Here is a 27,413-nt window from a genome sequence, read left to right as displayed (position 1 = left end):
TATATACACTACCGTTCAAAAGTTTGGGGTCACTTAGAAAAGTCCTTGTTTTTGAAAGAAAAGCTCATTTTTTGTCCACTAAAATAACATAAAATTGATCAGAAATACAGTGGAGATGTTGTTAATGTTGTAAATTACTATTGTAGCTGGAATCGGCTGATTTTTTTTTTGACCTGAGCCCTAGGACCATGCCCCAGGACTACCTGACATGATGACTCCTTGCTGTCCCCAGTCCACCTGGCCATGCTGCTGCTCCAGTTTCAACTGTTCTGCCTTACTATTATTCGACCATGCTGGTCATTTATGAACATTTGAACATCTTGGCCATGTTCTGTTATAATCTCCACCCGGCACAGCCAGAAGAGGACTGGCCACCCCACATAGCCTGGTTCCTCTCTAGGTTTGTTCCTAGGTTTTGGCCTTTCTAGGGAGTTTTTCCTAGCCACCGTGCTTCTACACCTGCATTGCTTGCTGTTTGGGGTTTTAGGCTGGGTTTCTGTACAGCACTTTGAGATATCAGCTGATGTACGAAGGGCTATATAAATAAAATTTGATTTGATTTGATTTTTATGGAATATCTACATAGGAGTACAGAGGCCCATTATCAGCAACCATCACTCCTGTGTTCCAATGGCACGTTGTGTTAGCTAATCCACGTTTATAATATATATTGTTATAGCATTATATATATTTTTCCCCCCTTTTTCCCCCCAATTTCGCAAGAGGACAAGTACGTTAGAGTGTCTAGTTTGAGAAACAGACGCTTCAAAAGTCCTCAACTGGCAGCTTCATGAAATACTACCCACAAAACACCAGTCTCAACATCAACAGTGAAGAGGCGACTCTGGGATGCTGGCCTTCTAAGCAGAGATGTAAAGAAAAAGCCATATCTCAGACTGGCCAATAAAAATAACATATTAAGATGAGCAAAAGAACACAGACACTGGGGAGGAAGTCTGCCTAGAAGGCCAGCATCCCGGAGTCGCCTCTTCACTGTTGAAGTTGAAACGGGTGTTTTGATGTTATTTTAATGGACAAAAAAATAGCTTTTTTTAAAAAAAACAAGGACATTTCTAAGTGACCCAAAACTTTTGAATGGTAGTGTAGCTCTATAGACCCTGGGTGTGTCTGAAGAAACACCCTGTCTATTCCCTATATAGCTCTATAGACCCTGGTCAAAAGTAGACCACTATACAGGGAATAGGGAGCCATTTGGGACACAGCCCTTGTTGACTTGATGGCAGGTTGGTGCTGCTGTGCTGTCGAGTTTGAGGACAGCCTGCCTTTATGGCCCTGAGGGCAGAGATCTGATCGAGTGGTTGTGCCGGTTGCCCTCCCAGACCAGTCCAACCAGGCAGGCAGCACCAGGCTGCTACACACAGGAATGTGACCCAGGATAGATGGAAACTAGGCCTGCGATTCAATGCACATCTGGGTCATCAAATACAGAGAATGTTGATTATTTATTTTATGTATTTATTTTTTATTTCACCTTTATTTAACCAGGTAGGCAAGTTGAGAACAAGTTCTCATTTACAATTGCGACCTGGCCAAGATAAAGCAAAGCAGTTCGACACATACAACGACTGAGTTACACATGGAGTAAAACAAACATACAGTCAATAATACAGTATAAACAAGTCTATATACGATGTGAGCAAATGAGGTGAGATAAGGGAGGTAAAGGCGAAAAAAGGCCATGGTGGCAAAGTAAATACAATATAGCAAGTAAAACACTGGAATGGTAGATTTGCAGTGGAAGAATGTGCAAAGTAGAAATAAAAATAATGGGGTGCAAAGGAGCAAAATAAATAAATAAAATAAATAATTACAGTAGGGAAAGAGGTAGTTGTTTGGGCTAAATTATAGGTGGGCTATGTACAGGTGCAGTAATCTGTAAGATGCTCTGACAGTTGGTTCTTAAAGTTAGTGAGGGAGATAAGTGTTTCCAGTTTCAGAGATTTTTGTAGTTCGTTCCAGTCATTGGCAGCAGAGAACTGGAAGGAGAGGCGGCCAAAGAAAGAATTGGTTTTGAGGGTGACCAGAGAGATATACCTGCTGGAGCGTGTGCTACAGGTGGGAGATGCTATGGTGACCAGCGAGCTGAGATAAGGGGGGACTTTACCTAGCAGGGTCTTGTAGATGACATGGAGCCAGTGGGTTTGGCGACGAGTATGAAGCGAGGGCCAGCCAATGAGAGTGTACAATGGTGGGTAGTATATTGGGCTTACACAATCCCAATCCCAACATTTTTGATAACACTCAAAAGTATATATATATATGCCATTTAGCAGACACTTTTATCCAAAGCGACTTACAGTCATGTGTGCATACATTCTATGTATGGGTGGTCCCGGGAATCGAACCCACTACCCTGGCGTTACAAGCGCCATGCTCTACCAACTGAGCTACAGAACCACTAGGTTTACTGTTATCAACGTTTAAAGCATTGCACTATTTAATACATACACTAGATGGGGTGCTTGTACTCCATGTAATGTTGTAGTCGTCCGTGTAGTCCGGAAGTAAAGAGTTCCCCGCCCTGGTTGCAATTCCACAGCGCCCGCCAGTATCCCAAGATTCCGCTGTTTCTGCTTTTACCTCGCGGATTCCAGAGTGGGTACTGGAGGCAGTGGTGTGTTTGGTCGTCACTAGTTACCACAGCCATAAAGTCATTATTATGGCCAAAACGACCCTGTTTCTACAAGTTATATCCTTAAATCTGTTTTTAAACCTAACCACACTGCTGACATGATTAACCTTTAAATTAAGACCAACAAGGGAATTTTTAATTTAAAAAAACGATATATAGCCAATTTTGACTTTGTGGTTGGGGTAACTAGTGACAACTGGTGCGTGTTCTGCTCGCTTCTTTCCATTATATGGTGGATGATGGCCGCTTCAAAGCCCGTCGAGTCTCAGTCCGGGAGCGTTTTCCCCCGCTGGCAGCTGGCCCTCCTGGTCGGAACCCCCCTAGTGCTGGGTATAGGAGCCGTTTACCTGTGGAAACGAAACAAGACGAAGGACACACCGAGGAAAAGCAATGCGGAACGGACAACTCCAGAAGGTAGCGCCAACCCCGTCCAGGGCCAAGGAGCCCGTTGCGAGCAGGAGGACATGGTATGACTCTCAACCACTCCTAGATATCACTCTGTCGTACAGCTTTCTGGCGTACAGGGGTACGATAACAATATCATTTTTTATCTGGAGTATGATTTTATCAATACCGAAATACATTAAAGTGCACAGGTCGCACCAGCATTTAGTGGTTGGCTGGTAAAGGTTTACAATTTAGGTTACTCATTTAGAAAATGTCGCCACAGACAGGCATGTATTACCGTTCCTATCCACAGCAGTATTTAGCGTGACCAAAAACACATCTGTACTTAATAACTAGCTAGTTCTTAAAACGGGGGCAGGCTATACATTTTAGGTTAGGTGTTGCCAAACTAGCTTTGTTACTGTTGGCTAGTTATCTTGCCAGAAGTTACCGACCCAACCGTTCATGGTTAGCCACAGTTTTTATTTCACCTTTATTTAACCAGGTAGGCCAGTTGAGAACACCTTTATTTAACCAGGTAGGCCAGTTGAGAACACCTTTATTTAACCAGGTAGGCTAGTTGAGAACACCTTTATTTAACCTGGTAGGCTAGTTGAGAACACCTTTATTTAACCAGGTAGGCCAGTTGAGAACACCTTTATTTAACCAGGTAGGCCAGTTGAGAACACCTTTATTTAACCAGGTAGGCTAGTTGAGAATACCTTTATTTAACCAGGTAGGCCAGTTGAGAACACCTTTATTTAACCGGGTAGGCTAGTTGAGAACACCTTTATTTAACCAGGTAGGCCAGTTGAGAACACCTTTATTTAACCAGGTAGGCCAGTTGAGAACACCTTTATTTAACCAGGTAGGCTAGTTGAGAACACCTTTATTTAACCAGGTAGGCCAGTTGAGAACACCTTTATTTAACCTGGTAGGCCAGTTGAGAACACCTTTATTTAACCTGGTAGGCCAGTTGAGAACACCTTTATTTAACCTGGTAGGCCAGTTGAGAACACCTTTATTTAACCAGGTAGGCTAGTTGAGAATACCTTTATTTAACCAGGTAGGCTAGTTGAGAATACCTTTATTTAACCAGGTAGGCCAGTTGAGAACACCTTTATTTAACCAGGTAGGCCAGTTGAGAACACCTTTATTTAACCAGGTAGGCCAGTTGAGAACACCTTTATTTAACCAGGTAGGCCAGTTGAGAACACCTTTATTTAACCAGGTAGGCCAGTTGAGAACACCTTTATTTAACCAGGTAGGCTAGTTGAGAACACCTTTATTTAACCAGGTAGGCCAGTTGAGAACACCTTTATTTAACCAGGTAGGCCAGTTGAGAACACCTTTATTTAACCAGGTAGGCTCGTTGAGAACACCTTTATTTAACCAGGTAGGCCAGTTGAGAACACCTTTATTTAACCAGGTAGGCCAGTTGAGAACACCTTTATTTAACCAGGTAGGCTAGTTGAGAACACCTTTATTTAACCAGGTAGGCCAGTTGAGAACACCTTTATTTAACCAGGTAGGCTAGTTGAGAACACCTTTATTTAACCAGGTAGGCTAGTTGAGAACACCTTTATTTAACCAGGTAGGCCAGTTGAGAACACCTTTATTTAACCAGGTAGGCCAGTTGAGAACACCTTTATTTAACCAGGTAGGCTAGTTGAGAACACCTTTATTTAACCAGGTAGGCCAGTTGAGAACACCTTTATTTAACCAGGTAGGCTAGTTGAGAACACCTTTATTTAACCAGGTAGGCCAGTTGAGAACACCTTTATTTAACCAGGTAGGCCAGTTGAGAACACCTTTATTTAACCAGGTAGGCCAGTTGAGAACACCTTTATTTAACCAGGTAGGCTGGTTGAGAACACCTTTATTTAACCAGGTAGGCCAATTGAGAACACCTTTATTTAACCAGGTAGGCTAGTTGAGAACACCTTTATTTAACCAGGTAGGCCAGTTGAGAACACCTTTATTTAACCAGGTAGGCCAGTTGAGAACACCTTTATTTAACCAGGTAGGCCAGTTGAGAACACCTTTATTTAACCAGGTAGGCCGGTTGAGAACACCTTTATTTAACCAGGTAGGCCGGTTGAGAACACCTTTATTTAACCAGGTAGGCTAGTTGAGAACACCTTTATTTAACCAGGTAGGCTAGTTGAGAACACCTTTATTTAACCAGGTAGGCCAGTTGAGAACACCTTTATTTAACCAGGTAGGCCGGTTGAGAACACCTTTATTTAACCAGGTAGGCTGGTTGAGAACACCTTTATTTAACCAGGTAGGCTGGTTGAGAACACCTTTATTTAACCAGGTAGGCTAGTTGAGAACACCTTTATTTAACCAGGTAGGCCAGTTGAGAACACCTTTATTTAACCAGGTAGGCCAGTTGAGAACACCTTTATTTAACCAGGTAGGCTAGTTGAGAACACCTTTATTTAACCTGGTAGGCTAGTTGAGAACACCTTTATTTAACCAGGTAGGCCAGTTGAGAACACCTTTATTTAACCAGGTAGGCCAGTTGAGAACACCTTTATTTAACCAGGTAGGCTAGTTGAGAATACCTTTATTTAACCGGGTAGGCCAGTTGAGAACACCTTTATTTAACCGGGTAGGCTAGTTGAGAACACCTTTATTTAACCGGGTAGGCCAGTTGAGAACACCTTTATTTAACCAGGTAGGCCAGTTGAGAACACCTTTATTTAACCTGGTAGGCCAGTTGAGAACACCTTTATTTAACCAGGTAGGCCAGTTGAGAACACCTTTATTTAACCAGGTAGGCTAGTTGAGAATACCTTTATTTAACCAGGTAGGCCAGTTGAGAACACCTTTATTTAACCTGGTAGGCCAGTTGAGAACACCTTTATTTAACCAGGTAGGCCAGTTGAGAACACCTTTATTTAACCAGGTAGGCCAGTTGAGAACACCTTTATTTAACCAGGTAGGCCAGTTGAGAACACCTTTATTTAACCAGGTAGGCCAGTTGAGAACACCTTTATTTAACCAGGTAGGCCAGTTGAGAACACCTTTATTTAACCAGGTAGGCTAGTTGAGAACACCTTTATTTAACCAGGTAGGCCAGTTGAGAACACCTTTATTTAACCAGGTAGGCCAGTTGAGAACACCTTTATTTAACCAGGTAGGCCAGTTGAGAACACCTTTATTTAACCAGGTAGGCCAGTTGAGAACACCTTTATTTAACCAGGTAGGCCAGTTGAGAACACCTTTATTTAACCAGGTAGGCTAGTTGAGAACACCTTTATTTAACCAGGTAGGCTAGTTGAGAACACCTTTATTTAACCAGGTAGGCTAGTTGAGAACACCTTTATTTAACCAGGTAGGCCAGTTGAGAACACCTTTATTTAACCAGGTAGGCCAGTTGAGAACACCTTTATTTAACCAGGTAGGCTAGTTGAGAACACCTTTATTTAACCAGGTAGGCCAGTTGAGAACACCTTTATTTAACCAGGTAGGCTAGTTGAGAACACCTTTATTTAACCAGGTAGGCCAGTTGAGAACACCTTTATTTAACCAGGTAGGCCAGTTGAGAACACCTTTATTTAACCAGGTAGGCCAGTTGAGAACACCTTTATTTAACCAGGTAGGCCAGTTGAGAACACCTTTATTTAACCAGGTAGGCTAGTTGAGAACACCTTTATTTAACCAGGTAGGCCAGTTGAGAACACCTTTATTTAACCAGGTAGGCCAGTTGAGAACACCTTTATTTAACCAGGTAGGCCAGTTGAGAACACCTTTATTTAACCAGGTAGGCCAGTTGAGAACACCTTTATTTAACCAGGTAGGCCAGTTGAGAACACCTTTATTTAACCGGGTAGGCCAGTTGAGAACACCTTTATTTAACCAGGTAGGCCAGTTGAGAACACCTTTATTTAACCAGGTAGGCTAGTTGAGAACACCTTTATTTAACCAGGTAGGCTAGTTGAGAACACCTTTATTTAACCAGGTAGGCCAGTTGAGAACACCTTTATTTAACCAGGTAGGCCAGTTGAGAACACCTTTATTTAACCAGGTAGGCCAGTTGAGAACACCTTTATTTAACCAGGTAGGCCAGTTGAGAACAAGTTCCCATTTACAACTGCGACCTGGCCAAGATAAAGCAAAGCAGTGCAGCACAAACATACAGTCAATAATACAATACGTCTATAAACAGGATCGGCAGGATGGTCAGTTTTACGAGGGTATGTTTGGCAGCATTGAGTGAAGGATGCTTTGTTGCGAAATAGGAAGAGTTCAGTTCAGTTACGTGCACACAATAATGCGATTATTGTAGATAGTCAGGTTAATATAATAGACCATCGCTAACGTTCTACCACAATGACCATGTTATTTTTGCGAGTTTGGACAGATCAAGTTTGCATGTGAAAACTATATATAAGATGCATACTGGATAAGATCTTCTGCTAAATTACTAACATGTCAACTGTGAACCAACTGTATTGATTTAGGGGAATGTCAAATACTCATGAAACATTGGTGGTCCTTCTGTAGCTCAGTTGGTAGAGCATGGCGCTTGTAACGCCAGGGTAGTGGGTTCGATTCCCGGGACCACCCATACGTAGAATGTATGCACACATGACTGTAAGTCGCTTTGGATAAAAGCGTCTGCTAAATGGCATATATACATTCATGGTCATCTGGCTTTGGATAAAAGCGTCTGCTAAATGGCATATATACATTCATGGTCATCTAGCTTGCCATTTAATAGCTAATTTGTCCTGGGAGATGGACATTGATTTATTATTCTACCTGTAATGCATATGGTCCGGTTTTGGTTGTTGCTGGATCTTTGTTGAACTTTGACCGGGAGGCTCGGCATCTAGCAATCCTGTTCTGAACCAATGCATTCTAACAGTATGACAAATACTGGGCATTCTAACAGTATGACAAATACAGGGCATTCTAACAGTATGACAAATACTGGGCATTCTAACAGTATGACAAATACAGGGCATTCTAACAGTATGACAAATACAGGGCATTCTAACAGTATGACAAATACAGGGCATTCTAACAGTATGACAAATACAGGGCATTCTAACAGTATGACAAATACAGGGCATTCTAACAGTATGACAAATACTGGGCATTCTAACAGTATGACAAATACTGGGCATTCTAACAGTATGACAAATACAGGGCATTCTAACAGTATGACAAATACAGGGCATTCTAACAGTATGACAAATACAGGGCATTCTAACAGTATGACAAATACAGGGCATTCTAACAGTATGACAAATACAGGGCATTCTAACAGTATGACAAATACAGGGCAATCTAACAGTATGACAAATACTGGGCATTCTAACAGTATGACAAATACAGGGCATTCTAACAGTATGACAAATACAGGGCATTCTAACAGTATGACAAATACAGGGCATTCTAACAGTATGACAAATACAGGGCATTCTAACAGTATGACAAATACTGGGCATTCTAACAGTATGACAAATACTGGGCATTCTAACAGTATGACAAATACTGGGCATTCTAACAGTATGACAAATACTGGGCATTCTAACAGTATGACAAATACTGGGCATTCTAACAGTATGACAAATACTGGGCATTCTAACAGTATGACAAATACAGGGCATTCTAACAGTATGACAAATACAGGGCATTCTAACAGTATGACAAATACTGGGCATTCTAACAGTATGACAAATACTGGGCATTCTAACAGTATGACAAATACAGGGCATTCTAACAGTATGACAAATACTGGGCATTCTAACATTCTAACAGTATGACAAATACTGGGCATTCTAACAGTATGACAAATACTAACAGTATGACAAATACTGGGCATTCTAACAGTATGACAAATACTGGGCATTCTAACAGTATGACAAATACTGGGCATTCTAACAGTATGACAAATACTGGGCATTCTAACAGTATGACAAATACTGGGCATTCTAACAGTATGACAAATACTGGGCATTCTAACAGTATGACAAATACTGGGCATTCTAACAGTATGACAAATACTGGGCATTCTAACAGTATGACAAATACTGGGCATTCTAACAGTATGACAAATACTGGGCATTCTAACAGTATGACAAATACTGGGCATTCTAACAGTATGACAAATACTGGGCATTCTAACAGTATGACAAATACTGGGCATTCTAACAGTATGACAAATACTGGGCATTCTAACAGTATGACAAATACTGGGCATTCTAACAGTATGACAAATACTGGGCATTCTAACAGTATGACAAATACTGGGCATTCTAACAGTATGACAAATACTGGGCATTCTAACAGTATGACAAATACTGGGCATTCTAACAGTATGACAAATACTGGGCATTCTAACAGTATGACAAATACTGGGCATTCTAACAGTATGACAAATACTGGGCATTCTAACAGTATGACAAATACTGGGCATTCTAACAGTATGACAAATACTGGGCATTCTAACAGTATGACAAATACTGGGCATTCTAACAGTATGACAAATACTGGGCATTCTAACAGTATGACAAATACTGGGCATTCTAACAGTATGACAAATACTGGGCATTCTAACAGTATGACAAATACTGGGCATTCTAACAGTGTGACAAATACTGGGCATTCTAACAGTGTGACAAATACTGGGCATTCTAACAGTGTGACAAATACTGGGCATTCTAACAGTGTGACAAATACTGGGCATTCTAACAGTGTGACAAATACTGGGCATTCTAACAGTGTGACAAATACTGGGCATTCTAACAGTGTGACAAATACAGGGCATTCTAACAGTGTGACAAATACAGGGCATTCTAACAGTGTGACAAATACTGGGCATTCTAACAGTGTGACAAATACAGGGCATTCTAACAGTGTGACAAATACTGGGCATTCTAACAGTGTGACAAATACTGGGCATTCTAACAGTGTGACAAATACAGGGCATTCTAACAGTGTGACAAATACAGGGCATTCTAACAGTGTGACAAATACAGGGCATTCTAACAGTGTGACAAATACTGGGCATTCTAACAGTGTGACAAATACAGGGCATTCTAACAGTGTGACAAATACTGGGCATTCTAACAGTGTGACAAATACTGGGCATTCTAACAGTGTGACAAATACTGGGCATTCTAACAGTGTGACAAATACTGGGCATTCTAACAGTGTGACAAATACTGGGCATTCTAACAGTGAGACAAATACTGGGCATTCTAACAGTGTGACAAATACTGGGCATTCTAACAGTGTGACAAATACTGGGCATTCTAACAGTGTGACAAATACTGGGCATTCTAACAGTGTGACAAATACTGGGCATTCTAACAGTGTGACAAATACAGGGCATTCTAACAGTGTGACAAATACAGGGCATTCTAACAGTGTGACAAATACAGGGCATTCTAACAGTGTGACAAATACTGGGCATTCTAACAGTGTGACAAATACAGGGCATTCTAACAGTGTGACAAATACTGGGCATTCTAACAGTGTGACAAATACTGGGCATTCTAACAGTGTGACAAATACTGGGCATTCTAACAGTGTGACAAATACTGGGCATTCTAACAGTGTGACAAATACAGGGCATTCTAACAGTGTGACAAATACTGGGCATTCTAACAGTGTGACAAATACTGGGCATTCTAACAGTGTGACAAATACTGGGCATTCTAACAGTGTGACAAATACAGGGCATTCTAACAGTGTGACAAATACAGGGCATTCTAACAGTGTGACAAATACTGGGCATTCTAACAGTGTGACAAATACAGGGCATTCTAACAGTGTGACAAATACTGGGCATTCTAACAGTGTGACAAATACTGGGCATTCTAACAGTGTGACAAATACTGGGCATTCTAACAGTATGACAAATACTGGGCATTCTAACAGTATGACAAATACTGGGCATTCTAACAGTATGACAAATACTGGGCATTCTAACAGTATGACAAATACTGGGCATTCTAACAGTATGACAAATACTGGGCATTCTAACAGTATGACAAATACTGGGCATTCTAACAGTATGACAAATACTGGGCATTCTAACAGTATGACAAATACTGGGCATTCTAACAGTATGACAAATACAGGGCATTCTAACAGTATGACAAATACTGGGCATTCTAACAGTATGACAAATACAGGGCATTCTAACAGTATGACAAATACTGGGCATTCTAACAGTATGACAAATACTGGGCATTCTAACAGTATGACAAATACTGGGCATTCTAACAGTATGACAAATACTGGGCATTCTAACAGTATGACAAATACTGGGCATTCTAACAGTATGACAAATACTGGGCATTCTAACAGTATGACAAATACTGGGCATTCTAACAGTATGACAAATACTGGGCATTCTAACAGTATGACAAATACTGGGCATTCTAACAGTATGACAAATACAGGGCATTCTAACAGTATGACAAATACTGGGCATTCTAACAGTATGACAAATACAGGGCATTCTAACAGTATGACAAATACAGGGCATTCTAACAGTATGACAAATACTGGGCATTCTAACAGTATGACAAATACTGGGCATTCTAACAGTATGACAAATACTGGGCATTCTAACAGTATGACAAATACTGGGCATTCTAACAGTATGACAAATACTGGGCATTCTAACAGTATGACAAATACTGGGCATTCTAACAGTATGACAAATACTGGGCATTCTAACAGTGTGACAAATACTGGGCATTCTAACAGTGTGACAAATACAGGGCATTCTAACAGTGTGACAAATACAGGGCATTCTAACAGTGTGACAAATACAGGGCATTCTAACAGTGTGACAAATACAGGGCATTCTAACAGTGTGACAAATACAGGGCATTCTAACAGTGTGACAAATACTGGGCATTCTAACAGTGTGACAAATACTGGGCATTCTAACAGTGTGACAAATACTGGGCATTCTAACAGTGTGACAAATACAGGGCATTCTAACAGTGTGACAAATACTGGGCATTCTAACAGTGTGACAAATACTGGGCATTCTAACAGTGTGACAAATACAGGGCATTCTAACAGTGTGACAAATACAGGGCATTCTAACAGTGTGACAAATACTGGGCATTCTAACAGTGTGACAAATACTGGGCATTCTAACAGTGTGACAAATACAGGGCATTCTAACAGTGTGACAAATACAGGGCATTCTAACAGTATGACAAATACAGGGCATTCTAACAGTATGACAAATAAATCAAACTGAAATATTACATTTACATAAGTATTCAGACCCTTTACTCAGTTCTTTGTTGAAGCACCTTTGGCAGTGATTACAGCCTTGAGTCTTCTTGGGTATGACACTACAAGCTTGGCACACCTGTATTTGGGGAGTTTCTTCCATTCTTCTCTGCAGATCCTCTCAAGCTCTCAGGTTGGATGGGGAGTTTCTTCCATTCTTCTCTGCAGATCCTCTCAAGCTCTCAGGTTGGATGGGGAGCATTGCATTTTATGTCTCTCCAGAGATGTTAGACCGGGTTCAAGTCCGGGGTCTGGCTGGGAGTTGTTTTTATTTAATCAATTTTAGAATAAGGCTGTAATGTAACAATGTGGAACAAGTCTAGAGGTCTGAATACTTTCCGAAGGCACTATATGCTATACCAATAAATATATATTTTGGTTGTGTCTCTGAAGGGTTTTAGGTATTTGAATTAGTTTGTAGGGTAAATCTATTTATTTAATTTAAACTTTATTTGACTAAGCAAGTCAGTTAAGAACAAATTATTATTTACAATTTATTTATTTTATTTTACCTTTATTTTACTAGGCAAGTCAGTTAATTAAGAACAAATTCTTATTTTCAATGACTGCCTAGGAACAGTGGGTTAACTGCCTGTTCAATGACGGCCTACACCAGCCAAACCCTAACGAGGATGACGCTGGGCCAATTGTGTGTCGTCCTAGGCGACTCCCGATCACGGCCGGTTGTGATACAGCCCAGGATATAACCAGGGTCTGTAGTGACGCCTCTAGCACTGTGAATCAGTGACTTAGACCGCTGCTCCACTCGGGAGCCCTATTAATTCAATCACTACATGGCTATATACAGGGAGTATTAGGTATTAACATGGCTATATACAGGGAGTACCAGGTAATAACATGGTTATATACAGGGAGTACCAGGTAATAACATGGCTATATACAGGGAGTATTAGGTATTAACATGGCTACATACAGGGAGTACCAGGTAATAACATGGTTATATACAGGAAGTAGAAAATAACATGACTATATACAGGGAGTACCAGGTAATAACATGGCTATATACAGGGAGGTAATAACATGGTTATATACAGGGAGTATTAGGTATTAACATGGCTATATACAGGGAGTACCAGGTATTAACATGGCTATATACAGGGAGTACCAGGTAATAACATGGCTATATACAGGGAGTACCAGGTAATAACATGGTTATATACAGGGAGTACCAGGTAATAACATGGCTATATACAGGGAGTACCAGGTAATAACATGGCTATATACAGGGAGTACCAGGTAATAACATGGCTATATACGGGGAGCACCAGGTAATAACATGGCTATATACAGGGAGTACCAGGTATTAACATGGCTATATACAGGGAGTACCAGGTAATAACATGGCTATATACAGGGAGTACCAGGTAATAACATGGCTATATACAGGGAGTACCAGGTAATAACATGGCTATATACAGGGAGTATTAGGTATTAACATGGCTATATACAGGGAGTACCAGGTAATAACATGGTTATATACAGGGAGTACCAGGAAATAACATGGCTATATACAGGGAGTATTAGGTAATAACATGGTTATATACAGGGAGTACCAGGTAATAACATGGCTATATACAGGGAGTACCAGGTAATAACATGGTTATATACAGGGAGTACCAGGAAATAACATGGCTATATACAGGGAGTATTAGGTAATAACATGGTTATATACAGGGAGTACCAGGTAATAACATGGCTATATACAGGGAGTACCAGGTAATAACATGGTTATATACAGGGAGTACCAGGAAATAACATGGCTATATACAGGGAGTATTAGGTAATAACATGGTTATATACAGGGAGTACCAGGTAATAACATGGCTATATACAGGGAGTATTAGGTATTAACATGGCTATATACAGGGAGTACCAGGTAATAACATGGCTATATACAGGGAGTACCAGGTAATAACATGGCTATATACAGGGAGTACCAGGTAATAACATGGCTATATACAGGGAGTACCAGGTAATAACATGGCTATATACAGGGAGTACCAGGTAATAACATGGCTATATACAGGGAGTACCAGGTAATAACATGGCTATATACAGGGAGTATTAGGTATTAACATGGCTATATACAGGGAGTACCAGGTAATAACATGGCTATATACAGGAAGTACCAGGTAATAACATGGTTATATACAGGAAGTACCAGGTAATAACATGACTATATACAAGGAGTACCAGGTAATAACATGGTTATATACAGTAAGTACCAGGTAATAACATGGCTATATACAGGGAGTACCAGGTAATAACATGGCTATATAGGGGGGTACCAGGTAATAACATGGTTATATACAGGGGGTACCAGGTAATAACATGGCTATATACAGGGAGTACCAGGTAATAACATGGTTATATACAGGGAGTACCAGGTAATAACATGGCTATATACAGGGAGTACCAGGTAATAACATGGTTATATACAGGGAGTACCAGGTAATAACATGGCTATATACAGGAAGTACCAGGTAATAACATGGCTATATACAGGAAGTACCAGGTAATAACATGGTTATATACAGGGAGTACCAGGTAATAACATGGCTATATACAGGGAGTACCAGGTAATAACATGGCTATATACAGGAAGTACCAGGTAATAACATGGCTATATACAGGGAGTACCAGGTAATAACATGGTTATATACAGGGAGTACCAGGTAATAACATGGCTATATACGGGGAGTACCAGGTAATAACATGGCTATATACAGGGAGTACCAGGTAATAACATGGCTATATACAGGGAGTACCAGGTAATAACATGGCTATATATACAGGGAGTACCAGGTAATAACATGGCTATATACAGGAAGTACCAGGTAATAACATGGCTATATACAGGGAGTACCAGGTAATAACATGGCTATATACAGGGAGTACCAGGTAATAACATGGCTATATACAGGGAGTACCAGGTAATAACACGGTTATATACAGGGAGTACCAGGTAATAACACGGCTATATACAGGAAGTACCAGGTAATAACACGACTATATACAGGGGGTACCAGGTAATAACATGGCTATATACAGGAAGTACCAGGTAATAACATGGTTATATACAGGGAGTACCAGGTAATAACATGGCTATATACAGGGAGTACCAGGTAATAACATGGCTATATACAGGGAGTACCAGGTAATAACATGGTTATATACAGGGAGTACCAGGTAATAACATGGCTATATACAGGAAGTACCAGGTAATAACATGGCTATATACAGGGAGTACCAGGTAATAACATGGCTATATACAGGGAGTACCAGGTAATAACATGGCTATATACAGGGAGTACCAGGTAATAACATGGCTATATACAGGGAGTACCAGGTAATAACATGGTTATATACAGGGAGTACCAGGTAATAACATGGCTATATACAGGAAGTACCAGGTAATAACATGACTATATACAGGGAGTACCAGGTAATAACATGGCTATATACAGGGAGTACCAGGTAATAACATGGCTATATACAGGGAGTACCAGGTAATAACATGGCTATATACAGGGAGTACCAGGTAATAACATGGCTATATACAGGGAGTACCAGGTAATAACATGGCTATATACAGGGAGTACCAGGTAATAACATGGCTATATACAGGGAGTACCAGGTAATAACATGGCTATATACAGGGAGTACCAGGTAATAACATGGCTATATACGGGAGTACCAGGTAATAACATGGCTATATACAGGAAGTACCAGGTAATAACATGACTATATACAGGGGAGGTAATAACATGGTTATATACAGGAGTACCAGGTAATAACATGGCTATATACAGGAGTACCAGGTAATAACATGGCTATATACAGGGAGTACCAGGTAATAACATGGCTATATACGGAGAGTACCAGGTAATAACATGGCTATATACAGGGAGTACCAGGTAATAACATGGCTATATACAGGAGTACCAGGTAATAACATGGTTATATACAGGGAGTACCAGGTAATAACTTGGCTATATACAGGGAGTACCAGGTAATAACATGGCTATATACAGGGAGTATTAGGTAATAACATGGTTATATACAGGGAGTACCAGGTAATAACATGGCTATATACAGGGAGTACCAGGTAATAACACAGCTATATACAGGAAGTACCAGGTAATAACATGGCTATATACAGGAAGTACCAGGTAATAACATGGCTATATACAGGGAGTACCAGGTAATAACATGGCTATATACAGGAAGTACCAGGTAATAACATGGTTATATACAGGTAGTACCAGGTAATAACATGGCTATATACAGAGAGTACCAGGTAATAAAATGGCTATATACAGGAAGTACCAGGTAATAACATGGTTATATACAGGGAGTACCAGGTAATAACATGGTTATATACAGGGAGTACCAGGTAATAACATGGCTATATACAGGGAGTACCAGGTAATAACATGGCTATATACAGGTAGTACCATGTAATAACATGGCTATATACAGGGAGTACCAGGTAATAACATGGTTATATACAGGGAGTACCAGGTAATAACATGGTTATATACAGGGAGTACCAGGTAATAACATGGCTATATACAGGGATTACCAGGTAATAACATGGCTATGTACAGGGAGTACCAGGTAATAACATGGCTATATACAGAGAGTACCAGGTAATAAAATGGCTATATACAGGAAGTACCAGGTAATAACATGGCTATATACAGGGAGTACCAGGTAATAACATGGCTATATACAGGGAGTACCAGGTAATAACATGGCTATATACAGGGAGTACCAGGTAATAACATGGCTATATACAGGGAGTACCAGGTAATAACATGGCTATATACAGGAAGTACCAGGTAATAACATGGCTATATACAGGGAGTACCAGGTAATAACATGGCTATATACAGGGAGTACCAGGTAATAACATGGCTATATACAGGGAGTACCAGGTAATAACATGGCTATATACAGGAAGTACCAGGTAATAACATGGCTATATACAGGGAGTACCAGGTAATAACATGGCTATATACAGGGAGTACCAGGTAATAACATGGTTATATACAGGGAGTACCAGGTAATAACATGGCTATATACAGGGAGTACCAGGTAATAACATGGCTATATACAGGGAGTACCAGGTAATAACATGGCTATATACAGGGAGTACCAGGTAATAACATGGCTATATACAGGAGTACCAGGTAATAACATGGTTATATACAGGGAGTACCAGGTAATAACATGGCTATATACAGGAAGTACCAGGTAATAACATGGCTATATACAGGAAGTACCAGGTAATAACATGGCTATATACAGGGAGTACCAGGTAATAACATGGCTATATACAGGAAGTACCAGGTAATAACATGGCTATATACAGGGAGTACCAGGTAATAACATGGTTATATACAGGAAGTACCAGGTAATAACATGGTTATATACAGGAAGTACCAGGTAATAACATGGCTATATACAGGGAGTACCAGGTAATAACATGGCTATATACAGGGAGTACCAGGTAATAACATGGTTATATACAGGAAGTACCAGGTAATAACATGGCTATATACAGGAAGTATCAGGTAATAACATGGTTATATACAGGAAGTACCAGGTAATAACATGGCTATATACAGGAAGTACCAGGTAATAACATGGTTATATACAGGGAGTACCAGGTAATAACATGGCTATATACAGGAAGTACCAGGTAATAACATGGCTATATACAGGGAGTACCAGGTAATAACATGGTTATATACAGGAAGTACCAGGTAATAACATGGCTATATACAGGAAGTACCAGGTAATAACATGGTTATATACAGGGAGTACCAGGTAATAACATGGTTATATACAGGGAGTACCAGGTAATAACATGGCTATATACAGGAAGTATCAGGTAATAACATGGTTATATACAGGAAGTACCAGGTAATAACATGGCTATATACAGGAAGTACCAGGTAATAACATGGTTATATACAGGGAGTACCAGGTAATAACATGGCTATATACAGGAAGTACCAGGTAATAACATGGCTATATACAGGGAGTACCAGGTAATAACATGGTTATATACAGGAAGTACCAGGTAATAACATGGCTATATACAGGAAGTACCAGGTAATAACATGGCTATATACAGGGAGTACCAGGTAATAACATGGTTATATACAGGGAGTACCAGGTAATAACACGGCTATATACAGGAAGTACCAGGTAATAACACGACTATATACAGGGGGTACCAGGTAATAACACGGCTATATACAGGAAGTACCAGGTAATAACACGGCTATATACAGGAAGTACCAGGTAATAACACGACTATATACAGGGAGTACCAGGTAATAACACGGCTATATACAGGGAGTACCAGGTAATAACATGGCTATATACAGGGAGTACCAGGTAATAACATGGTTATATACAGGGAGTACCAGGTAATAACACGGCTATATACAGGAAGTACCAGGTAATAACATGACTATATACAGGGAGTACCAGGTAATAACATGGCTATATACAGGGAGTACCAGGTAATAACATGGCTATATACAGGGAGTACCAGGTAATAACATGGCTATATACGGGGAGTACCAGGTAATAACATGGCTATATACGGAGAGTACCAGGTAATAACATGGCTATATACAGGGAGTACCAGGTAATAACATGGCTATATACAGGGAGTACCAGGTAATAACATGGCTATATACAGGGAGTACCAGGTAATAACATGGCTATATACGGAGAGTACCAGGTAATAACATGGCTATATACAGGAAGTACCAGGTAATAACATGGCTATATACAGGGAGGTAATAACATGGTTATATACAGGGAGTACCAGGTAATAACATGGCTATATACAGGGAGTACCAGGTAATAACATGGCTATATACAGGGAGTACCAGGTAATAACATGGCTATATACGGAGAGTACCAGGTAATAACATGGCTATATACGGGGAGTACCAGGTAATAACATGGCTATATACAGGGAGTACCAGGTAATAACATGGTTATATACAGGGAGTACCAGGTAATAACTTGGCTATATACAGGGAGTACCAGGTAATAACATGGCTATATACAGGGAGTATTAGGTAATAACATGGTTATATACAGGGAGTACCAGGTAATAACATGGCTATATACAGGGAGTACCAGGTAATAACACGGCTATATACAGGAAGTACCAGGTAATAACATGGCTATATACAGGAAGTACCAGGTAATAACATGGCTATATACAGGGAGTACCAGGTAATAACATGGCTATATACAGGAAGTACCAGGTAATAACATGGTTATATACAGGTAGTACCAGGTAATAACATGGCTATATACAGAGAGTACCAGGTAATAACATGGCTATATACAGGAAGTACCAGGTAATAACATGGTTATATACAGGGAGTACCAGGTAATAACATGGTTATATACAGGGAGTACCAGGTAATAACATGGCTATATACAGGGAGTACCAGGTAATAACATGGCTATATACAGGTAGTACCAGGTAATAACATGGCTATATACAGGGAGTACCAGGTAATAACATGGTTATATACAGGGAGTACCAGGTAATAACATGGTTATATACAGGGAGTACCAGGTAATAACATGGCTATATACAGGGATTACCAGGTAATAACATGGCTATGTACAGGGAGTACCAGGTAATAACATGGCTATATACAGAGAGTACCAGGTAATAACATGGCTATATACAGGAAGTACCAGGTAATAACATGGCTATATACAGGGAGTACCAGGTAATAACATGGCTATATACAGGGAGTACCAGGTAATAACATGGCTATATACAGGGAGTACCAGGTAATAACATGGCTATATACAGGGAGTACCAGGTAATAACATGGCTATATACAGGAAGTACCAGGTAATAACATGGCTATATACAGGAGTACCAGGTAATAACATGGCTATATACAGGAGTACCAGGTAATAACATGGCTATATACAGGGAGTACCAGGTAATAACATGGCTATATACAGGAAGTACCAGGTAATAACATGGCTATATACAGGGAGTACCAGGTAATAACATGGTTATATACAGGAGTACCAGGTAATAACATGGCTATATACAGGAGTACCAGGTAATAACATGGTTATATACAGGAGTACCAGGTAATAACATGGCTATATACAGGGAGTACCAGGTAATAACATGGCTATATACAGGGAGTACCAGGTAATAACATGGCTATATACAGGAGTACCAGGTAATAACATGGCTATATACAGGGAGTACCAGGTAATAACATGGCTATATACAGGAGTACCAGGTAATAACATGGTTATATACAGGGAGTACCAGGTAATAACATGGCTATATACAGGAAGTACCAGGTAATAACATGGCTATATACAGGAAGTACCAGGTAATAACATGGCTATATACAGGGAGTACCAGGTAATAACATGGCTATATACAGGAAGTACCAGGTAATAACATGGCTATATACAGGGAGTACCAGGTAATAACATGGTTATATACAGGAAGTACCAGGTAATAACATGGTTATATACAGGAAGTACCAGGTAATAACATGGTTATATACAGGAAGTACCAGGTAATAACATGGCTATATACAGGGAGTACCAGGTAATAACATGGCTATATACAGGGAGTACCAGGTAATAACATGGTTATATACAGGAAGTACCAGGTAATAACATGGCTATATACAGGAAGTATCAGGTAATAACATGGTTATATACAGGAAGTACCAGGTAATAACATGGCTATATACAGGAAGTACCAGGTAATAACATGGTTATATACAGGGAGTACCAGGTAATAACATGGCTATATACAGGAAGTACCAGGTAATAACATGGCTATATACAGGGAGTACCAGGTAATAACATGGTTATATACAGGAAGTACCAGGTAATAACATGGCTATATACAGGAAGTACCAGGTAATAACATGGTTATATACAGGGAGTACCAGGTAATAACATGGTTATATACAGGAAGTACCAGGTAATAACATGGCTATATACAGGAAGTATCAGGTAATAACATGGTTATATACAGGAAGTACCAGGTAATAACATGGCTATATACAGGAAGTACCAGGTAATAACATGGTTATATACAGGGAGTACCAGGTAATAACATGGCTATATACAGGAAGTACCAGGTAATAACATGGCTATATACAGGGAGTACCAGGTAATAACATGGTTATATACAGGAAGTACCAGGTAATAACATGGCTATATACAGGAAGTACCAGGTAATAACATGGTTATATACAGGGAGTACCAGGTAATAACATGGTTATATACAGGAAGTACCAGGTAATAACATGGCTATATACAGGAAGTACCAGGTAATAACATGGCTATATACAGGAAGTACCAGGTAATAACATGGTTATATACAGGGAGTACCAGGTAATAACATGGCTATATACAGGAAGTACCAGGTAATAACATGACTATATACAGGGAGTACCAGGTAATAACATGGTTATATACAGGAAGTACCAGGTAATAACATGGCTATATACAGGAAGTACCAGGTAATAACATGGTTATATACAGGGAGTACCAGGTAATAACATGGTTATATACAGGAAGTACCAGGTAATAACATGGCTATATACAGGAAGTACCAGGTATTTGAGGTAGTAGATATGTACATATAAGTAGGGATGAAGTGCCAGGTAATAACATGGTTATATACAGGGAGTACCAGGTAATAACATGGTTATATACAGGGAGTACCAGGTAATAACATGGTTATATACAGGGAGTACCAGGTAATAACATGGCTATATACAGGTAGTACCAGGTAATAACATGGCTATATACAGGGAGTACCAGGTAATAACATGGCTATATACAGGGAGTACCAGGTAATAACATGGTTATATACAGGGAGTACCAGGTAATAACATGGCTATATACAGGGAGTACCAGGTAATAACATGGCTATATACAGGGAGTACCAGGTAATAACATGGCTATATACAGGAAGTACCAGGTATTTGAGGTAGTAGATATGTACATATAAGTAGGGATGAAGTGCCAGGTAATAACATGGTTATATACAGGGAGTACCAGGTAATAACATGGTTATATACAGGGAGTACCAGGTAATAACATGGTTATATACAGGAAGTACCAGGTATTTGAGGTAGTAGATATGTACATATAAGTAGGGATGAAGTACCAGGTAATAACATGGCTATATACAGGAAGTACCAGGTATTTGAGGTAGTAGATATGTACATATAAGTAGGGATGAAGTGCCTAGGCATTGGATAGATAATAAACAGTAATAGCAGGATATGTGATGAGTCAAAACAGATTAGTGAAAAAAGGATCAATGCAGATAACCAATAGCTACCCAGACTGACTATTTAACTAACTATTTAGTCTTTTAGTTTGGTGGTGGAAGCTGTTCAGGGTTTTGGTTTCAGACTTGGTGCATCGGTACCGCTTGCCGTGTGGTAGCAGAGAGAACAGTCTATGACTTGGGTGGCTGGAGTCTTTTTGATAATTTTTAGGGCCTTCCTCTGACACCGTCTAATATAGAGGTCCTGGATGGTAGGAAGTTTGGCCCCAGTGATGTACTGGGCCGTACGCACTACCTTCTAGCGCCTTACGGTCAGATGACGAGCAAATACAGATAAAGCAACACCTCCCAACGCCTCTCCCCTATTGGACCTAGATAGTTTGTGTATGTATTGATATGTGGGCTACGTGTGCTTTTTAAAATGTATTTAGTTCTAACTCTCCCTTCCATCCTGTAGAGTCCTCTGGACCGGGCCCAGGGTGCTACTAACTCTGTCTCCCTCCCTTCCATCCTGTAGAGTCCTCTGGACCGGGCCCAGGGTGCTACTAACTCTCCCTTCCATCCTGTAGAGTCCTCTGGACCGGGCCCAGGGTGCCACTAACTCTGTCTCCCTCCCTTCCATCCTGTAGAGTCCTCTGGACCGGGCCCAGGGTGCCACTAACTCTGTCTCTCTCCCTTCCATCCTGTAGAGTCCTCTGGACCGGGCCCAGGGTGCTACTAACTCTCCCTTCCATCCTGTAGAGTCCTCTGGACCGGGCCCAGGGTGCTACTAACTCTGTCTCCCTCCCTTCCATCCTGTAGAGTCCTCTGGACCGGGCCCAGGGTGCCACTAACTCTGTCTCTCTCCCTTCCATCCTGTAGAGTCCTCTGGACCGGGCCCAGGGTGCTACTAACTCTGTCTCCCTCCCTTCCATCCTGTAGAGTCCTCTGGACCGGGCCCAGGGTGCTACTAACTCTGTCTCTCTCCCTTCCATCCTGTAGAGTCCTCTAGACCGGGCCCAGGGTGCTACTAACTCTGTCTCCCTCCCTTTCATCCTGTAGAGTCCTCTGGACTGGGCCCAGGGTGCTACTAACTCTGTCTCCCTCCCTTCCATCCTGTAGAGTCCTCTGGACCGGGCCCAGGGTGCTACTAACTCTGTCTCCCTCCCTTCCATCCTGTAGAGTCCTCTGGACCGGGCCCAGGGTGCTACTAACTCTCCCTTCCATCCTGTAGAGTCCTCTGGACCGGGCCCAGAGTGCTACTAACTCTGTCTCCCTCCCTTCCATCCTGTAGAGTCCTCTGGACCGGGCCCAGGGTGCTACTAACTCTCCCTTCCATCCTGTAGAGTCCTCTGGACCGGGCCCAGAGTGCTACTAACTCTGTCTCCCTCCCTTCCATCCGGTAGAGTCCTCTGGACCGGGCCCAGGGTGCCACTAACTCTCCCTTCCCCTTCCATCCTGTAGAGTCCTCTGGACCGGGCCCAGGGTGCTACTAACTCTGTCTCTCTCCCTTCCATCCTGTAGAGTCCTCTGGACCGGGCCCAGGGTGCTAAGAACAAGGGCAACAAGTACTTCAAGGCTGGGAAGTATGAGCAGGCCATCCAGTGTTACACAGAGGCCATCGGCCTGTGTCCTAGAGACAACCAGACAGACCTGTCCACCTTCTACCAGAACAGAGCTGCTGCCTACGAACAGCAGGTTAGTGGCAACTATCACCTTGGCAACCATTCATTATAATGCTCTGTATGTGGGTTTATAGCAGTGGAGGCTGGTGAGGGGAGGACAGCTCATATTAAAGCTAGAATATAATCGACGGAATGGTACCAAACACATGGAAACCAGACCTCCACGTGTTTGGTACTGTTTCCTCTGGTTTCCACGTGTTTGGTGCTGTTTCCTCTGGTTTCCACGTGTTTGGTGCTGTTTCCTCTGGTTTCCACGTGTTTGGTGCTGTTTCCTCTGGTTTCCACGTGTTTGGTGCTGTTTCCTCTGGTTTCCACGTGTTTGGTGCTGTTTCCTCTGGTTTCCACGTGTTTGGTGCTGTTTCCTCTGGTTTCCACGTGTTTGGTGCTGTTTCCTCTGGTTTCCACGTGTTTGGTGCTGTTTCCTCTGGTTTCCATGTGTTTGGTGCTGTTTCCTCTGGTTTCCATGTGTTTGATGCTGTTTCCTCTGGTTTCCATGTGTTTGATGCTGTTTCCTCTGGTTTCCACGTGTGTGGTGCTGTTTCCTCTGGTTTCCACGTGTTTGGTGCTGTTTCCTCTGGTTTCCACGTGTTTGGTGCTGTTTCCTCTGGTTTCCACGTGTTTGGTGCTGTTTCCTCTGGTTTCCACATGTTTGGTGCTGTTTCCTCTGGTTTCCACATGTTTGGTGCTGTTTCCTCTGGTTTCCACGTGTTTGGTGCTGTTTCCTCTGGTTTCCACGTGTTTGGTGCTGTTTCCTCTGGTTTCCACGTGTTTGGTGCTGTTTCCTCTGGTTTCCACGTGTTTGGTGCTGTTTCCTCTGGTTTCCACGTGTTTGGTGCTGTTTCCTCTGGTTTCCACGTGTTTGGTGCTGTTTCCTCTGGTTTCCACGTGTTTGGTGCTGTTTCCATGTGTTTGGTGCTGTTTCCTCTGGTTTCCACGTGTTTGGTGCTGTTTCCTCTGGTTTCCACGTGTTTGGTGCTGTTTCCTCTGGTTTCCACGTGTTTGTTGCTGTTTCCTCTGGTTTCCATGTGTTTGGTGCTGTTTCCTCTGGTTTCCACGTGTTTGTTGCTGTTTCCTCTGGTTTCCACATGTTTGGTGCTGTTTCCTCTGGTTTCCACGTGTTTGGTGCTGTTTCCTCTGGTTTCCACATGTTTGGTGCTGTTTCCTCTGGTTTCACGCGTTTGGTGCTGTTTCCTCTGGTTTCCACGCGTTTGGTGCTGTTTCCTCTGGTTTCCACGTGTTTGGTGCTGTTTCCTCTGGTTTCCACGTGTTTGGTGCTGTTTCCTCTGGTTTCCACGTGTTTGATGCTGTTTCCTCTGGTTTCCACGTGTTTGGTGCTGTTTCCTCTGGTTTCCACGTGTTTGGTGCTGTTTCCTCTGGTTTCCACACGTGTTTGGTGCTGTTTCCTCTGGTTTCCACGTGTTTGGTGCTGTTTCCTCTGGTTTCCACGTGTTTGGTGCTGTTTCCTCTGGTTTCCACGTGTTTGGTGCTGTTTCCTCTGGTTTCCACGTGTTTGGTGCTGTTTCCTCTGGTTTCCACGTGTTTGGTGCTGTTTCCTCTGGTTTCCACGTGTTTGGTGCTGTTTCCTCTGGTTTCCACGTGTTTGGTGCTGTTTCCTCTGGTTTCCACGTGTTTGGTGCTGTTTCCTCTGGTTTCCACGTGTTTGGTGCTGTTTCCTCTGGTTTCCATGTGTTTGGTGCTGTTTCCTCTGGTTTCCATGTGTTTGATGCTGTTTCCTCTGGTTTCCATGTGTTTGATGCTGTTTCCTCTGGTTTCCACGTGTGTGGTGCTGTTTCCTCTGGTTTCCACGTGTTTGGTGCTGTTTCCTCTGGTTTCCACGTGTTTGGTGCTGTTTCCTCTGGTTTCCACGTGTTTGGTGCTGTTTCCTCTGGTTTCCACATGTTTGGTGCTGTTTCCTCTGGTTTCCACATGTTTGGTGCTGTTTCCTCTGGTTTCCACGTGTTTGGTGCTGTTTCCTCTGGTTTCCACGTGTTTGGTGCTGTTTCCTCTGGTTTCCACGTGTTTGGTGCTGTTTCCTCTGGTTTCCACGTGTTTGGTGCTGTTTCCTCTGGTTTCCACGTGTTTGGTGCTGTTTCCTCTGGTTTCCACGTGTTTGGTGCTGTTTCCTCTGGTTTCCACGTGTTTGGTGCTGTTTCCATGTGTTTGGTGCTGTTTCCTCTGGTTTCCACGTGTTTGGTGCTGTTTCCTCTGGTTTCCACGTGTTTGGTGCTGTTTCCTCTGGTTTCCACGTGTTTGGTGCTGTTTCCTCTGGTTTCCATGTGTTTGGTGCTGTTTCCTCTGGTTTCCACGTGTTTGTTGCTGTTTCCTCTGGTTTCCACATGTTTGGTGCTGTTTCCTCTGGTTTCCACGTGTTTGGTGCTGTTTCCTCTGGTTTCCACATGTTTGGTGCTGTTTCCTCTGGTTTCCACGCGTTTGGTGCTGTTTCCTCTGGTTTCCACGCGTTTGGTGCTGTTTCCTCTGGTTTCCACGTGTTTGGTGCTGTTTCCTCTGGTTTCCACGTGTTTGGTGCTGTTTCCTCTGGTTTCCACGTGTTTGATGCTGTTTCCTCTGGTTTCCACGTGTTTGGTGCTGTTTCCTCTGGTTTCCACGTGTTTGGTGCTGTTTCCTCTGGTTTCCACGTGTTTGGTGCTGTTTCGTCTGGTTTCCACGTGTTTGGTGCTGTTTCGTCTGGTTTCCACGTGTTTGTTGCTGTTTCCTCTGGTTTCCACGTGTTTGGTGCTGTTTCCTCTGGTTTCCACGTGTTTGGTGCTGTTTCCTCTGGTTTCCACCTGTTTGGTACTGTTTCCTCTGGTTTCCACATGTTTGGTGCTGTTTCCTCTGGTTTCCACGTGTTTGGTACTGTTTCCTCTGGTTTCCACGTGTTTGGTACTGTTTCCTCTGGTTTCCACGTGTTTGGTACTGTTTCCTCTGGTTTCCACGTGTTTGGTGCTGTTTCCTCTGGTTTCCACCTGTTTGGTACTGTTTCCTCTGGTTTCCACCTGTTTGGTACTGTTTCCTCTGGTTTCCACGTGTTTGGTGCTTTTTCCCTGTGTGTGTGTGTGTG

General features: G+C 41.8%; 1 protein-coding gene and 4 long non-coding RNA genes across 15 annotated transcripts in view; 4 read left to right on the top strand and 1 right to left on the bottom strand.

Moving 5' to 3' along the window:
• Positions 1 to 2,622: 2,622 nt before the first annotated feature.
• Positions 2,623 to 27,413, top strand: part of LOC118372505 (mitochondrial import receptor subunit TOM70-like) — an 86,670-nt gene continuing 61,879 nt past the window's right edge. The window contains exons 1-2 of the mRNA XM_052475780.1: positions 2,623 to 3,120; positions 24,192 to 24,365. Of these exons, the coding sequence (XP_052331740.1) occupies positions 2,890 to 3,120; positions 24,192 to 24,365 (405 nt within the window). The 5' untranslated portion in view covers positions 2,623 to 2,889. The remainder of the gene's footprint in view (positions 3,121 to 24,191; positions 24,366 to 27,413) is intronic.
• On the top strand, positions 3,753 to 6,909 carry LOC127910799 (uncharacterized). Of its 4 annotated transcripts, none has more exons than XR_008076228.1 (3): positions 3,753 to 3,809; positions 4,668 to 4,766; positions 6,846 to 6,909. It is a non-coding gene; the product is annotated as an uncharacterized LOC127910799 (long non-coding RNA). The 4 variants fall into 4 exon arrangements; XR_008076229.1 differs by lacking the exon at positions 4,668 to 4,766 and adding an exon at positions 4,470 to 4,568; XR_008076227.1 differs by lacking the exon at positions 4,668 to 4,766 and adding an exon at positions 6,417 to 6,515 and having other exon boundaries at positions 3,756 to 3,809.
• LOC127910797 (uncharacterized) lies at positions 3,782 to 6,935 on the bottom strand. Of its 6 annotated transcripts, none has more exons than XR_008076224.1 (3): positions 6,876 to 6,908; positions 5,611 to 5,753; positions 3,782 to 3,861 (listed from the first exon to the last, which is right to left on the bottom strand). It is a non-coding gene; the product is annotated as an uncharacterized LOC127910797 (long non-coding RNA). The 6 variants fall into 6 exon arrangements; XR_008076221.1 differs by having other exon boundaries at positions 3,782 to 3,828; XR_008076222.1 differs by lacking the exon at positions 3,782 to 3,861 and adding an exon at positions 4,189 to 4,389.
• On the top strand, positions 14,669 to 17,446 carry LOC127910801 (uncharacterized). 3 transcript variants are annotated; one of them, XR_008076233.1, is made up of 3 exons: positions 14,669 to 14,826; positions 16,324 to 16,355; positions 17,156 to 17,446. It is a non-coding gene; the product is annotated as an uncharacterized LOC127910801 (long non-coding RNA). The 3 variants fall into 3 exon arrangements; XR_008076231.1 differs by lacking the exon at positions 14,669 to 14,826 and adding an exon at positions 15,375 to 15,564; XR_008076232.1 differs by lacking the exon at positions 14,669 to 14,826 and adding an exon at positions 15,581 to 15,756.
• Positions 18,750 to 21,839, top strand: LOC127910800 (uncharacterized). Its single transcript, XR_008076230.1, has 4 exons — positions 18,750 to 18,946; positions 19,293 to 19,420; positions 20,790 to 20,853; positions 21,814 to 21,839. It is a non-coding gene; the product is annotated as an uncharacterized LOC127910800 (long non-coding RNA).

This window comes from Oncorhynchus keta, chromosome 22 (assembly GCF_023373465.1).
Source record: "Oncorhynchus keta strain PuntledgeMale-10-30-2019 chromosome 22, Oket_V2, whole genome shotgun sequence".
Lineage (NCBI taxonomy): Eukaryota > Metazoa > Chordata > Actinopteri > Salmoniformes > Salmonidae > Oncorhynchus > Oncorhynchus keta.
This window is presented reverse-complemented; position numbering and strand designations above follow the sequence as displayed.